We start from the raw sequence: 13,513 nt of genomic DNA, 5'->3' as shown, positions 1-13,513 counted from the left end.
AGAAATTTTGTAACAGTGTACATTTGTTTTCTGCGGCAGCTTGTTTGTTGCCTATTCAAATTGAGTGTGATGTGATAACAAAAAGCAGTGTACAGCCTAAATGATGCAGGGTTATGCCATCTGTCCTGTTCCTTCATTCTTATGTGAATGATCTCCATTAACTTAAATGTTCTTGAAATTTTATTTTTATTTTGAAATTGTACCAAAAGAGCTTTGCTTTTAAACCACAATGGACATTAGGTTTGCTGAGCTACATTTCAAGGAACTGTGGTAACAATAATTTCTCCAATTTAAAACTTCATATTATTTGAATTCAAAATTTTAAGAAAACAACCGATTCTGAGCTTTTTATTAAAATGTAATTGGCAATTTCTGAGCCCTTGTGACCCACCTAGAAAAGAGTCATTGAAAATTCTTGTCCTTTCTATAGGAACAGAAATGGTGAATATGAAGAACAGTAACAGTAAATTATGGTGTCAGTGTGGTCTTACTGCATCTTTCTGTTTTCCTTATTTTGTTCTACATTTGAATATTGTGTTGCGAACACTAGAAATCAAAATGCTGTAAATACTGTGATAAAAAAATTTTGCCGGAGTATTCTTAGGGACTAAAACAGCTCCAGTTAGGAATGCTTCTTGTCAAAGTGCCCTGCAAGGAAGAAGAGTTAGAAGAAATTGGAACAGCATTAAAACATATTTTTTGTCTGTAGAAAGAATATCTACATGGACAAAAATAAATGAAATGACTTTCAATTTCGCCTGGGTTTTTTAGTGGACTTTTCTGATTCTGGCATAATTTGTACTGTAGTAGTTAAAACTATCACTAGGCCACATGTGATCTGCAATTACTTTTCTTGTCCTGTAATTTGAACAGATTTGTTGTTATCCACTACCATAACTTATTTGTGTGAGACTTCCTGTAATTTGCAAGGCAGTAAAACTTGCATGCAAATGAGATCATCAATAAACAGAAAAAAAAAAACAGCATCCACTCTGATTCTTACACAAGCTCCAGCCACTACATTTTTTACTCCAAATTGTATCTAGGAATCTTGGTTTGTTGTAATGTTGTATGGTAGTTCTATCATTTCAAAATTGTGGCTAGATGAGTGGAAAATTAAATAATTCCAATTTCTGATGTGTTTTATACTTCTTTATTTACAACACAAAATTATAAAAATACTCAAGGGAGCCATATGAGCAGTGGACATAGATCTCAAATTCAACAGCATGTCATGAAGTAAATCTAAGAGAAAAAATACAGCACACTAGCTAGATAATCTATGAAAAAATATTAGTTGTATGTTTTGCAGCACTTGCATTTGCATACCTTAACAGACTAGTTAATGATTTCCCTGGACCTACTTCAAATGTATGAGGGAAACCTGAGCCTGGTTCTCTATCATACAGAATACGGAGAGTCTGCTCCCATTTAACTGGTCGATATATTTGCTTCATTAGTTGTCTCTTTATACTTTTGCCATCAGTGTAGGCCATACCATCAACATTAGAATGGACAGATATCTCTGGATCTTTAAATTTAGCCTTCCAAAGGTGCTCAGCAAATTCTTCAGCAGCTGGACGCATTAGTTCAGTATGAAATGCTCCTGACACAGGAATTCTTCTACATCTTTTTATTTTTAATTCTTTGCTGTTTTGTTCAATAAATTGTATAGCCTAGAAGATGCACAGTTTTTGAAAAAGGTTACTTTAAGATATTTTTTTAAGCACAAAATTAAGACAAAAACAAAGAGAAATCACACTGACAATGTACGTACCTCAATATTTCCCCCAATAACTCTGCAGTTGGCATACATAAAGTTAGCCACAGAGCAAACTGGTTTCTCTACGCCATTTCTTTTGCAGTATTCAATAGCACTATCTAGAATAGTGCCAAGTTTAGCTCCAGGATCTAGGAATGTAGTAATCATACCCCCTTGGACTTCTTCTGATGCTCTTTGCATGGCCTCTGCCCGATACTTCACCAATTTCAGACCTACAATATAATTTAACAATTGAAGTTCATGTTTATATAGTCTACCACTTACTTCAAACAAACTTATTTATACCTTCTTCAAAAGTTATAGAATTTGCAAGCACTAAGGCTGCGTATTCACCCACGCTAAATCCAGCAGTAGCAACGCAGGTTTCAACAGACATTTGACGCTCCTCTATCATCAGCTGCAGAGCAGCTAACGATGTCACATATATAGCTGGCTGACAATACACGGTAAGATCAAGTTCATTCTGGGGCCCATTCAAGCACAATTTTAATAAGTCATAGCCTAGAATATCCTTTGCATCTTTAAACATGTCTCGCACGACAGGCAAGTTTAGCAGCCTCTGTCCCATGCCAACACGCTGGACCCCTTGCCCAGGGAAAAGAATAATGGTTGTCTCTTCTGGATCAACTTTTGGCCGTAGTGCTTTCTGGGCCTGGTCCCTCTTATTGGCTTCAGCATAAGGTGATTTCAGCCATTTCTGATCTTCTACTTTAAGTCGGTTACCTACAGTAGAGTTGTCTAACAGCTCTTTCACTGTCTTCTCTGAAAGCTCATCTGGACCACCCAAACCACCACCACCACCACCACTGTTCCTTTTTCTTGCAGAACATACTTTAGATGAGTGCAAATGACGAATACATGTCTTTAAGTATTTTAACTGGCAAAAGCTCCTAGGAGGTATCATCTTATTAAAATGAAAGTAGAACAATGTTTTATAAAGATGGAATGAATGTCTATAAACTTAACACTGAGTAAACACCGTGGTAAACATAAAGCATTATCGTTCTTGTCAAAAGCCGCATGAATGAGAAAGGTTATGAATCGCAGGTCACAGTACTATGTTTACACCGCGGAGGCTAGCCCGTGCTATGTCGGTGGTGGGGGAAGTTGGCCCCGGCGTAAACGGCGCGGGGCCAGCGATGGCTAGCCGCTCGCTGGCACGCGCTAGCCTGCCCCCCTCCACCGCTCTGCTTGGTCTAGCCCCGGAGTAAACGCGTTTCGCCCGGGCTATCTCCGGCTGGACTTTTAAAATACCCGATATTTGTGTATTGCACTTGGCATTTCGGTGTGGCTTTCGTACCCCAACAGGAAATAAATCCCCTATTCGACCCAGAGCCTCAATTCTCACTATCGTCTTCAATATACCTTGATATATCTAAGATACTGTAAATATTTCAAAAATTGTTGCTATCACGTATATCCTATAGATAAATGATGTGAGTAGTAAGCAGTTAAATATTCTACACCCGCTGATTTGCAAACCGTGTACCGGGAGAAGTATTTTACCCTAAAATACTTGGTTTGATCGTTGAGATTTGAAAACCGCGCTCTTTTTCATCAGCTGGCCCACACGGGGTAAACGCACCGCCGCCAGCCCGGGCTAGCGCTGGCCCGGGCCAGCGTTCTACGGCGTAAACATAGTACAGGTCGCAGGTACAGGAGTCACAGCTGGTCACAGTATGAAAATAAAAACGGTCCATGAACATACAGCCGAAGTCAGATTCACATTCACACTGTTGTTCAGATCACAGTTCCAGCCCAGCTGATAGAAGTTTCTGTAGAATTTCTTGTTTACTTTGTCTAATCTTATGTGAAAAACCAGAAATAAGGTTTGTAAAGACCCTGTAATTATTTCTCTGATCTATCTTTTATCAGTTTGATAGGTTCCCCAACATCTTAAAATAAAATAAAATTTAATTTTGAAACTATTAAGGAAAGACAATGTGTTCTAGAGCAATAAACAATTCTAAAATTCATTTTACTTCTTGACAGGCCTGAATATTTACTGCTATGTGCTCTGCATTTTATTCCAGAAAATGAATGAATGGAATAATCTATTTGCGTACACACCCTCTCCTTTAATAAATGCTGCAAGCACAGGAAATCTCAGTCTCTTACAAGAACTCTTGGACACTGGCAAGGACCCTAATTTATCTGATCATCGAGGGTGGACACCTCTCCATGCTGCTGCAGCAAACAATCAGTAATTTCTTTTGGCTAATCTCAAAGCAATTTATAACCATTAAAATACCCTTCTCAAATGTTGTATTTTCTTGCTTGCAGGTTGGAAAGTGTTAAAGTTTTGCTTCAGAAAACATGTATAAACGCACAAAATCGGACACATAATGGTGAGACTGCTGCTGAGCTTGCCGTTATTTCAAATGCAAGTCTTCCTGTTGTTCAACTTCTTTTAGAACATGGAGGCAGAACTGTCATGCGGCCTTACATGTTACATGTAGCGTGTTTCAATGGTTCTCTTGATATAGTGAAACTTCTCGTCAGTAATGGATGTGACATTAATGTTCATGAAGAACTCAATGAACAAACACCTTTACATCGAGCAGTGGAAGGAAAGCAACAAGATGTTTTGCAATATCTACTTAGTATAGGTGCCAAAGTAAATCAGGGTGACAGTTCTTCCTGTACCCCACTCTTCGAAGCTGTTCAACAAGATTCTTTGCAATGTGCTGAAATATTGATGAAAGCAGGTGCAAAGCCTAATAGAAGGACTTATGATGGAGTCACACCTCTTATGATGGCTTGTCAGAAAGGAAACATTGAAATGGTGAAACTCTTGCTTCTTCATGGGGCTAAACCAAATTTGTATGCAAAGGACTATTCCATGGCAATAACACTAGCTGTACATGGTGGGTGGACTAACATTGTGCAACTCCTAATGCCACTTTTGTGTCAGAGCACACTTCTTAATGCGGCTGCCAGTCCATCTGCTGGCACTGTGTCTCTATTTTGTATGGCAATTGATTCTGAGTCCGAAGATTGCCTGTCTATTTTACTAGAGGCTAATCTTCCCCATGAAATCAAAATATGGCCTCTTCAAAGAAAACTTAGAGATATGCAACCAAATGCCAAATATACCAAGTGCGGACCAATGAGCTTTCTCTTGATGGATAAAATGTCTGAATATGGTGACCGCACTATAGTCATACTAAAGAAGTTAATAGACTGTGGTTTTCCTGTTAATATAGATAAGAGAAATGAATTACCACCATTAGTAGCAGCTTTATTATATCCATTGCTACAGCCCCCTGTCGGTCAACTTGAGATATTGGATTGCTTAATAACTACAGGAGCAGAAGTTGATTACAGAAGTATATCTACCAACAAATTACCTGACGCCCTTTTAGCAGCATGTTTAAAATGTAATGGCCCTGCTCTGAAAACGTTACTTCCAAATAGTGCAGTATGTCCCCATCAGCTTTTGGAACACTTCATTGCTGGTAAATCAACAATGTTTTGCTATTTTCTAATGGCCGAAGCATCATTAGGGGATGACTTTACAGGCCTGGATGCTAAAGTTAATACTTTAGTTCAAAACAAATCAAACTGTATGTGGTTCAATTTTTTACCTCGTCTTCGGGAGAGTTTTCCGACTCTTCAGGCAATTACCAGGAGGAAAGTCAGGCTGTGTTTGAAGAATAATGCAAGGGACACTCAAGAATTTCTTCAAAGCATTGAGTCTTTGAATATTCCAAATTTGATTAAGAATTTCATTCGTTTTAAAGTTTGACCAAGAAAACAGAATTTAGAACCTAGTTTTCTTGACTGATCCTTTTTTTTTTTTTAATATCATTTTACAGTTTTTGAGATTTTGTAATTGTTTATTTCAATTTAGTACTGACATAGACACTGCCGATGTTTTCTTTATGTTTTCTCTTCTTTTTCTTTCTTTTGTTATTTACTTCTGTGATTAGAGTGAATATGTACGTCTGAGGAAATGATGGAAGCTGTGATCGCTTAGAGAGAAAGTTAACTATACTTGCACAATGCTCCACCTAGAACTGTGATTTAGTTTAATTAAGGTCATAAAAATATAAGTATTTCATGTGAAAAAGTAAGAGAGAATACATTTGTTTCAACTTGATGCCTTTTTTTGTAAATAAGAAAATTTATAGACCCTAAGATATTTGTTACATAGTTTTACAAAAAATAAATAGTACGTATGTTTCTGGATTTTTAACTCACTGATTAAGCACCCTTTCGGCAGCTTTTATTGTTTCGGTCACCTGCTCAGAGTCAGTTAAAGGGGATACTTTGCCCATGCTGAGTTTGGTTGAATCATCTGTTAACTGTGCATGACTTCGTGCTGAGCCATGATATTCCCTTGCACCTGTCTGCTGAAGAATTGAAGCTACGTTGTCTTTGGTCACTCCCGCTCCAACCATGATTGATATTTGACCTTCAGCTTTTTCAACCATTTTCTTGATAAGAGCTACACCTTTCAAAGCACTTTCCTGTTGTCCACTAGTGAGGATCCTCTTAAAACCTAGGAACAATTAAACATCAACCTGTGAGGTAAACGGCGAGTACATTACAGAGCAGAGGTAGAAGTAATGTTGGTCACAGACCTAATTCAGCGGCTAGAGATACAGCTAGAAGAGGATCACGGCACACATCAATTGCACGATGGAACGTTACTGGAAGAGGTGCTGTAACTTGGAGAATGGCCTGGCAAGCATTTACGTCAATGTCTCCATTAGAGGTCAGAGCACCAAATACAAAGCCATCAACCTTCCCTATAGCTCTCAAGAGTAGGGCATCCATCTTCATAGCTTCTACTTCTGCCGGGGAGTACAGAAAGTCATTACCACCTCGAATACGCAGCATGCAAAATACAGGAACTGCCTTGTTGACAACTGATGTTACAGCCTGAAATTGAAAAAGGAGCCGATAAATATGACTTTCAGTTTAGATGTCTTATGAATTAATTAATTTTTAACTGCCAATACCTTCAATAAGCCAGGGGTTGGTGTGAGGCCCCCTTCGCTCAGACAACAACACAACTCCAAACGCGCAGCTCCCCCTCTGACGGCATTCACTGCAGATTCCACAGAATCCACGCAAACTTCCATTTTAAGTGGAAGTTAAAAAACCTTGATGACCTGACAGATTTCCTAACACTCCACTGATCGTTGTCGATGTCACCCGGACCGGACCGAACCGCATATCTGTCAGTGTCAACAGCTGTCAAACCAGAAAAGGCCTATTTAATTTCTCATAGCTGTACTTCTTTTCTTATGAGAAATTGTGATTTTTGTTTACGTTTGCCGTTGCTAGCGACAGGGGAAGTTTTAATGATTTCCGTGAAATATGTTTTAGGACAAATCTTTAAAAACGAATAGAAAGAGTTTATACAGTTGGAAAACCTTTCCAACAATGCGTGTCAGTCCATGTTCTCACTACCAGCCTCCATCACCCTTCACAAAATTATTCATTCGGTACTGATTAGTTTTTCATATACTGGTAAATCACCTTGAGAATGAATCTACGCATTCAGATGTGTTTTCCTTGAGTGGTGTGAAAACAAAATGTTAAACAGTTATGACATTGTCTGATCAGCTGTTATTCGTTTAAGAAAGGTAATATTTGATTTCAATTTTTATTAGAGATTGCTGTGGCACATGAATTTGCTACTGTTATAATTTTTAGAGTCGTTCCACCCACCACTTGCAAATAAAAATCCATTGTTTATCACGAGCCCGGCATAACCTATATATTAGAACCAATACAAATTTACCATTATGATGTCCAGGCTGATATTTAGAAAGAACCGAATATAATAAGACGAGTCCTGATGTATCTCATCATCAATTATCATTACCTAGTTGCTTTCATTTGTACCAGTACAGTTTCAAAAAAACAAATCAAGTAGTAGGCCAGCCACACAATTTTACAGTTATATGGAATTTTTCCATCTTAAATTCAAATTCTTAATACTCCAGTTTGATTTGTTTTACATTTACCTTGACTTTTATTGGATGTTTTGATTTGCAGCTTGTATGAATTCAGAATTCAGTAATATGAAGGAGAGCTGATCACCTTTAATATTTTTCATCACATTCTATGACAGAATGCTTTTAGAGGAAGGTGAAGAAGAGGAGCAGAACATATCTTATGGTAAAGTATTTTGGTTGTTGTGATTTAATTTTTTCAAGTGTTTTTGTTCTTCAAGAAGGAGTACCTTAGAATATTTTAATTTCCACTATACATCATTTAAAAAAATTGAAACCTTTGGCCCTCCTTTTGACATGTTTTGTTCTAAGTTTTATAAAGTTCTGCTGATTTACCTTGCAATTTTCAATTTTTCAAAGGCGTAAGGCAGCAAGAAGAGAACAACATGGAGACCAATAATCCGTCTGGTAAGTGTTAAATTTGCCCTCTATCCAGATCAACTTTGTTTACTATATTGATGTGGGTACTTTTTCATTCCTTTTGGTTTTAAACTCACCTGAAAAGTCTCCCAATTTTTCCAGCAGTGTCTTGACATAATAGGATCATGTGCTGTATGCCTTGCCATGGTCACCTGTTGAGGACCTTTTATCCAATTACGTGTGGGCCCCTTGTCCAAGCCTTATTCTTCACCACATTTCATGTTTTCCCCACTTCTTTTGCAGGCTCTGGGGTTGAAGTTACGGTTTCTTCAACCAGTGGGACAGATGTCCAATTTGAAAATTCATCTGGTGAGAGACTACAATCACAAGGAAGTGGCCTCCTTAATGTTTCTGACTCTGTCATTGAAACAGGAGCTAGTTTAAGTCCTGGTGCACCAAATAATCCTGGCACAAGTGGTGTCAGCTCCGCTCCTGCCACACCTGAAGCTCACCGTCAGGACCGAGGATTCCTCATACAATCATCCCCATTGACTGCATTTGGAGCTCTACCTGGTGAGCTTAAAAATAAAAAAAAATTACACCAAGAGTATATTTATTCAGAACAGGACATGCTCTATCTATTACCAATGTTGCAGAAATCACGAGCATTAAAGAAGGGACTATGTTGCCATGGGGTGCCCACAAGGAACGTTCTTCCTATCCAACATGTGTAAATGTTGATATAAATATAAGGCCTGGGGAGTTTGTGATGCGGACATTGTTTGCAGAGTTCACTATTCAGGCTGAGAAAAAAATTGAGTCTGTTTTGGCAGATCCTCCGGTTGGTTTTTTAAACTACTGTATTCAAATTTCAGGTCATGATTTAATAAAAGGTAATTACAAACTTGTATGTTGTTTCTCTTTAGGAACGATTATTATCTAAAGCATTGCAGCGTGGAGAAGACTTAGTATTTGATCAGCTCTTAAGTGCTTTTGGCTCAGTTGCTGAACATTGTCTGCCATCAATTCTTAGAGCTCTCTTTGCTTGGTATGAAAGACAAATGGGAGTTTCAGATCCTGTATCCATTGAACAAAAGAAAAGTGACCAGAAAGGGAAAAGGTAATTCAATTTTCAAGTAGATATTACTTAATACATAAATTTATATATTTTACATATTCCTTTTGACTTTTACTCAACCTATTTTTAATTATAGCTCCGAGTCAACTGAGCGCAGTGAAGCAGATTTGCAGCAAGAACGCAGAGATCTAGCTGTGGAGTTCATATTTTGTCTGATGCTTATTGAGGTGCTCAGACAACTTCCATTTCACCCTGGTCATGAAGATCTTGTAAAATACATTGAAGATATTGCATTTAAACATTTCAAACATCGTGAAGGATCACAAAGTAGCCCCAATGCTGCAAATATTCATATTGTGGCTGATCTTTACGCAGAGGTTATTGGAGCCCTGGCTCAGTCCAGATTTTCCTCTGTTCGTAAGCGTTTTATGGCTGAATTGAAGGAATTGCGAAGCAAAGAGCCTAGCACTAATCCTCAGCACAGTATGTCTACCACACACAGCATTATAGCTTTACTTATGGGCATGAAATTCTTTCGGGTAAAGATGGTGCCCATTGAGGAATTTGAAGCATCTTTCCAGTTTATGCAAGAATGTGCTCAGTACTTTTTGGAAGTTAAGGACAAAGATGTGAAGCATGCATTAGCTGGCCTATTTGTTGAAATTTTGGTACCAGTTGCAGCAACAGTTAAAAATGAAGTAAATGTGCCATGCCTCAAGAATTTTGTTGAAATGCTTTATCCTCAGACATTGGACATGTGTACCAAAAATAAGCATCGGCTGCCACTGTTTCCTATGGTCACTTGTTTGCTGTGTGTCAGTCAAAAGCAGTTCTTTTTACAAAACTGGCATTATTTTCTTGCTATGTGTCTGTCACACCTAAAAAATAAAGACCCAAAAATGTGTCGTGTGGCTCTGGAAGCTCTCTATCGTCTTCTGTGGGTGTATATGATTCGTATCAAGTGTGAAAGTAACACAGCGACTCAGTCCCGATTGCAGAGTATTGTGAATTCTTTATTTCCAAAAGGATCAAAAGCAGTTGTGCCCCGAGATACACCTTTGAATATTTTTGTGAAGATTATTCAATTCATTGCTCAAGAAAGGCTGGACTTTGCTATGAGGGAGATTGTGTTTGACTTGCTGTCAGTAGGACGTCCAATTAAAATAATCCTGACTCCCGAACGAATGAGCATTGGGTTGCGAGCTTTTCTTGTGGTGGCTGATAGCCTTCAACAAAAAGAAGGGGAGCCCCCTATGCCTCGTACTGTGGGAGTGATGCCATCCGGAAATACTCTACGTGTGAAGAAGACTTTCCTTAACAAAATGCTCACAGAAGATACTGCACGAAGCATTGGAATGCATGCTTACTTCCCTCACGTACGGAGAGTCTTTGTAGATATATTACGTGCATTGGATGTGCACTACGGTCGCCCTCTGATGTTAACAAATGTTCAAAATGTCAACAAGGAGTCGCATGCCACATCAAACCCAAGCTTTTCCTCTTACTTTCTTCGTCAAGAGCCTGATGAGCTTATAACTGGAGAAAGGAAGCCTCGCATTGATTTGTTCCGTACTTGTGTTGCTGCTGTACCAAGACTGATACCTGATGGCATCACTGGAGCTGAACTTGTAGATCTCCTTGCCAGACTTACTGTTCATATGGATGAAGAGTTACGCGTTCTTGCATTTCAAAGTCTTCAGACTTTAGTCATTGACTTCCCTGACTGGAGGCAGGATGTCATCTGTGGTAAGCTACACTAACTTAGATTAAAAATTCTCATTTTTTTTCAAAGATAATTTCAAATGTCTTCTTTATTGTCTTTCCTCTCTTAGGATTCACTCAGTTTGTTGCAAGGGATGTGCAAGATACATTTCCACAACTTCTAGACAATGGCCTGAGAATGCTCTTGCAGTTACTTACTAGCTGGAAAAACGCACTGGTTGTTCCCGGGACCACAACATTGCGAACTTCAGTTGCACATTCTTCTCAACCTGTTCCTACGCATCCACCCTCTGCAGCCAGCAGTGACCGAGGTAGTGAAAGAAGTACCATTAGTGACCGCAGCACAGCTAGCGAAAGGGAATTCCACATTCTTCAACCAAAGAAACTGCAGGATGCTGTTCAGGTATGTTAATATTTTTCCTCTTTCACTGTCTGGATTGAACTGCAAATTTTTCTTTTATATTACATGGTTTTAATGATAAAATACTTGATCATATTGTGATTACTTTACTTTCAGAAAGTGGAAGCTGTTGGAAATGTCTTGCACATGGTGGAGGCATTAGCCTTAGTTATGCTGTGCCACTGCAGGTTATATCCTCGCAGACTCTCGGTGCACATACTCAGGGAAGTGAAGCATTTGCTAAAGTTAATGGGTTCGGCAGGTCCTGATCAACCAGTCATTGATGTTATTGATAAATGTTGCCCTGTAGTGTTTGAGAAGTGCCTCAGCTCTCTCCCTCCAGCTGAAAAGTCTGCAGCATTAGCCATTTCTTCCATTGATTTGCAATGGATAGCTGACCGTAGTTCCTCAGTTTGGACTGCAGGTTAGAACATTTATCTATTTTTCCATTTTGAGAAAATTGTTTGTAAAATGTTTAATCAATGTTTTCTTCTCTCTCCTGTTGTGTAGGTTTTCAGGATGAAAATAGTACCAAGAGCTCTTCCCAGTTGAATTTGGCTGGATTCGACCCTTGGACAACATGTTTGTTTGGCTTCTTAGAGAAAGATCGAGTACTGTCTTGTTGTCCGACTGCTGTCATTCATTCTTGGCCTATAGTGTTTTCAAGAATTAACTCTCTGTTTACTGTAATTGATCCAACGTAAGTTTTAAATTTGATACTTCCTTTGAACTTTGTCAAGTACAAATTCTCATCATGCTTTACTTGTACAGGCCTGTCAGTGACAACCGTGCATCTTTGCTCAGAAGTTCTGTAACAGTAAAGAAGCCAGTAAATGAGAGAGACATTTACATGCATGTGTGGAAAACTTATGTTGCATTTGCATTTCGTGTCGTCCCTCCCATCCCCAGCCCTATCGTTCGATGTGCCTCTCCAGATTTGAGCCTGAGGTAAGATTTTCTTACTACTGGAGTCTGTTTCCTCCTCCTTTCTTGGTTGTGGTTTATCTTCTTTACCTGTCTCTGTCCGTCAATTAAAGGTCTACATTTGTGTAGTTTTTTCCGCAGCTCCTCTCCAGACAGCCTGACTAACGAGCGTGGAGACAGCAAGGCCCCCTCCAGCACACAGGTGTCGCCAAGCGGCCTGTACAAGTTGGTCGTCCCACTTCTGCGTTGCGAGGCGGCTGACGTCCGGGACGCGGCCGTTCAGGCCCTCGGCAGAGTCAACGTGGACGCGCTCAAGTACGACCTAATTGTTTGTGCTGTTATTTACTTTTATTTTTGCGCAGCAGATTCTATATAGCTCAAATTTTCTTCTCCGGTCGACAGGGACCTGTTGGAGGAGCTGGTTCTGTACATCCGGGAGGCCGTCGATCGAAAGCAGGAGAACATGCGGCGTCGTCGTCGACGGGACGCTCTCCGGCTGCAGGTGGTGCGCGTCCTGGAGCTGGTGGCTGAACACGGCACCTTCGGCATGAGCTCTTGTGTGCTGGAGAGGGACACTCAGTCTCTGCACCCGACCATCGTCGAGTACATCGAGGGCGCTAGAATCTACCTTGAGAGCGAACCAGAGAAGGACCTGCCATCGACAGTCAAGCTGCACTTCTGCAATTTCCTCCGGAAGATGATAAAAAGCTTTTCTCGTGAGTAGCATTGCCGCTGGCAGCCTAGTCTGCCGCGACTCCCTTGAAGTACCCCATGTGTGACTTTGCTATTGTCCGTCGCCCCCCAGTGGAGACGTGCCATACGCTGCTCAAGAGGGACCTGCGGCGCAACCTCTTCTCGCTCTTCACCGGCTGGACGGGACGCTTCGGCCGCGCGCTCGGCGTCGGCCAGGCGCAGCAGGAGGCTCAGCCGGACGACTCGGCGGCCTGCACCGAGCTGCAGCTGTCCGCCCTGCAGGCCATGAGCGCGCTGCTGTGCTGCGGGCCCTGCTTCGACCCGGAGGCCCTGTCCGAGGACGGCGCCCTGTACCCCTGGCTGGACATGCTCCTCTCCTCGCACGACGAGAAGGTGAGCCCCTGGGCCCCCGCAGGGTAGGCCGGCCCGCGCGACACGGCCGCGCGCCGGGCTCGCCTACCCCCGCGGCGCCCGCCCTGAGCGGAGCGGCGACGGATCCGCCCCGCCTCTAATCTTATCGGCACCGCCTGCTTTACGGCGCAGCGGGAGCTGCAGGTACTCGTTGTTGCTCTGCCGACCCAAGC

The 13,513-nt window shown here is 40.9% G+C and overlaps 4 protein-coding genes across 5 annotated transcripts; 2 read left to right on the top strand and 2 right to left on the bottom strand.

Annotated features, from left to right (window-relative positions):
* Positions 1-1,130: 1,130 nt before the first annotated feature.
* Positions 1,131-2,873, bottom strand: LOC113218003 (probable malonyl-CoA-acyl carrier protein transacylase, mitochondrial). Its single transcript, XM_026438128.2, has 3 exons — positions 2,069-2,873; positions 1,778-1,995; positions 1,131-1,676 (listed from the first exon to the last, which is right to left on the bottom strand). Exons 1-3 carry the CDS (start codon positions 2,685-2,687, stop codon positions 1,281-1,283), a joined length of 1,233 nt encoding a protein of 410 aa, XP_026293913.1. The 5' UTR covers positions 2,688-2,873; the 3' UTR covers positions 1,131-1,280.
* Positions 2,874-3,480: 607 nt separating this feature from the next.
* Positions 3,481-5,974, top strand: LOC113218001 (ankyrin repeat and SOCS box protein 3-like). 2 transcript variants are annotated; one of them, XM_026438123.2, is made up of 3 exons: positions 3,481-3,612; positions 3,776-3,986; positions 4,067-5,974. In XM_026438123.2, the coding sequence occupies exons 2-3, from the start codon at positions 3,820-3,822 to the stop codon at positions 5,529-5,531; spliced, it is 1,632 nt and encodes a 543-aa protein (XP_026293908.1). In that variant the 5' UTR covers positions 3,481-3,612; positions 3,776-3,819; the 3' UTR covers positions 5,532-5,974. The 2 variants fall into 2 exon arrangements, with proteins under 2 accessions (XP_026293908.1, XP_026293910.1); XM_026438125.2 differs by having other exon boundaries at positions 3,491-3,612; positions 3,817-3,986.
* On the bottom strand, positions 5,871-6,985 carry LOC113218004 (copper homeostasis protein cutC homolog). The gene is made up of 3 exons (XM_026438129.2): positions 6,751-6,985; positions 6,370-6,670; positions 5,871-6,287 (listed from the first exon to the last, which is right to left on the bottom strand). Exons 1-3 carry the CDS (start codon positions 6,871-6,873, stop codon positions 5,983-5,985), a joined length of 729 nt encoding a protein of 242 aa, XP_026293914.1. The 5' UTR covers positions 6,874-6,985; the 3' UTR covers positions 5,871-5,982.
* A 311-nt stretch (positions 6,986-7,296) lies between these two features.
* On the top strand, positions 7,297-13,349 carry LOC127749108 (protein furry-like). The gene is made up of 14 exons (XM_052265890.1): positions 7,297-7,380; positions 7,796-7,918; positions 8,113-8,160; positions 8,416-8,685; positions 8,769-8,953; positions 9,039-9,232; positions 9,327-10,936; positions 11,023-11,315; positions 11,430-11,736; positions 11,823-12,012; positions 12,084-12,260; positions 12,378-12,551; positions 12,639-12,952; positions 13,042-13,349. The coding sequence occupies exons 2-14, from the start codon at positions 7,873-7,875 to the stop codon at positions 13,347-13,349; spliced, it is 4,116 nt and encodes a 1,371-aa protein (XP_052121850.1). The 5' UTR covers positions 7,297-7,380; positions 7,796-7,872.
* Positions 13,350-13,513: the final 164 nt, after the last annotated feature.

This window comes from Frankliniella occidentalis, unplaced genomic scaffold (assembly GCF_000697945.3).
Source record: "Frankliniella occidentalis isolate FOCC.00 unplaced genomic scaffold, Focc_3.1 Scaffold32, whole genome shotgun sequence".
Taxonomy (NCBI): domain Eukaryota; kingdom Metazoa; phylum Arthropoda; class Insecta; order Thysanoptera; family Thripidae; genus Frankliniella; species Frankliniella occidentalis.
This window is presented reverse-complemented; position numbering and strand designations above follow the sequence as displayed.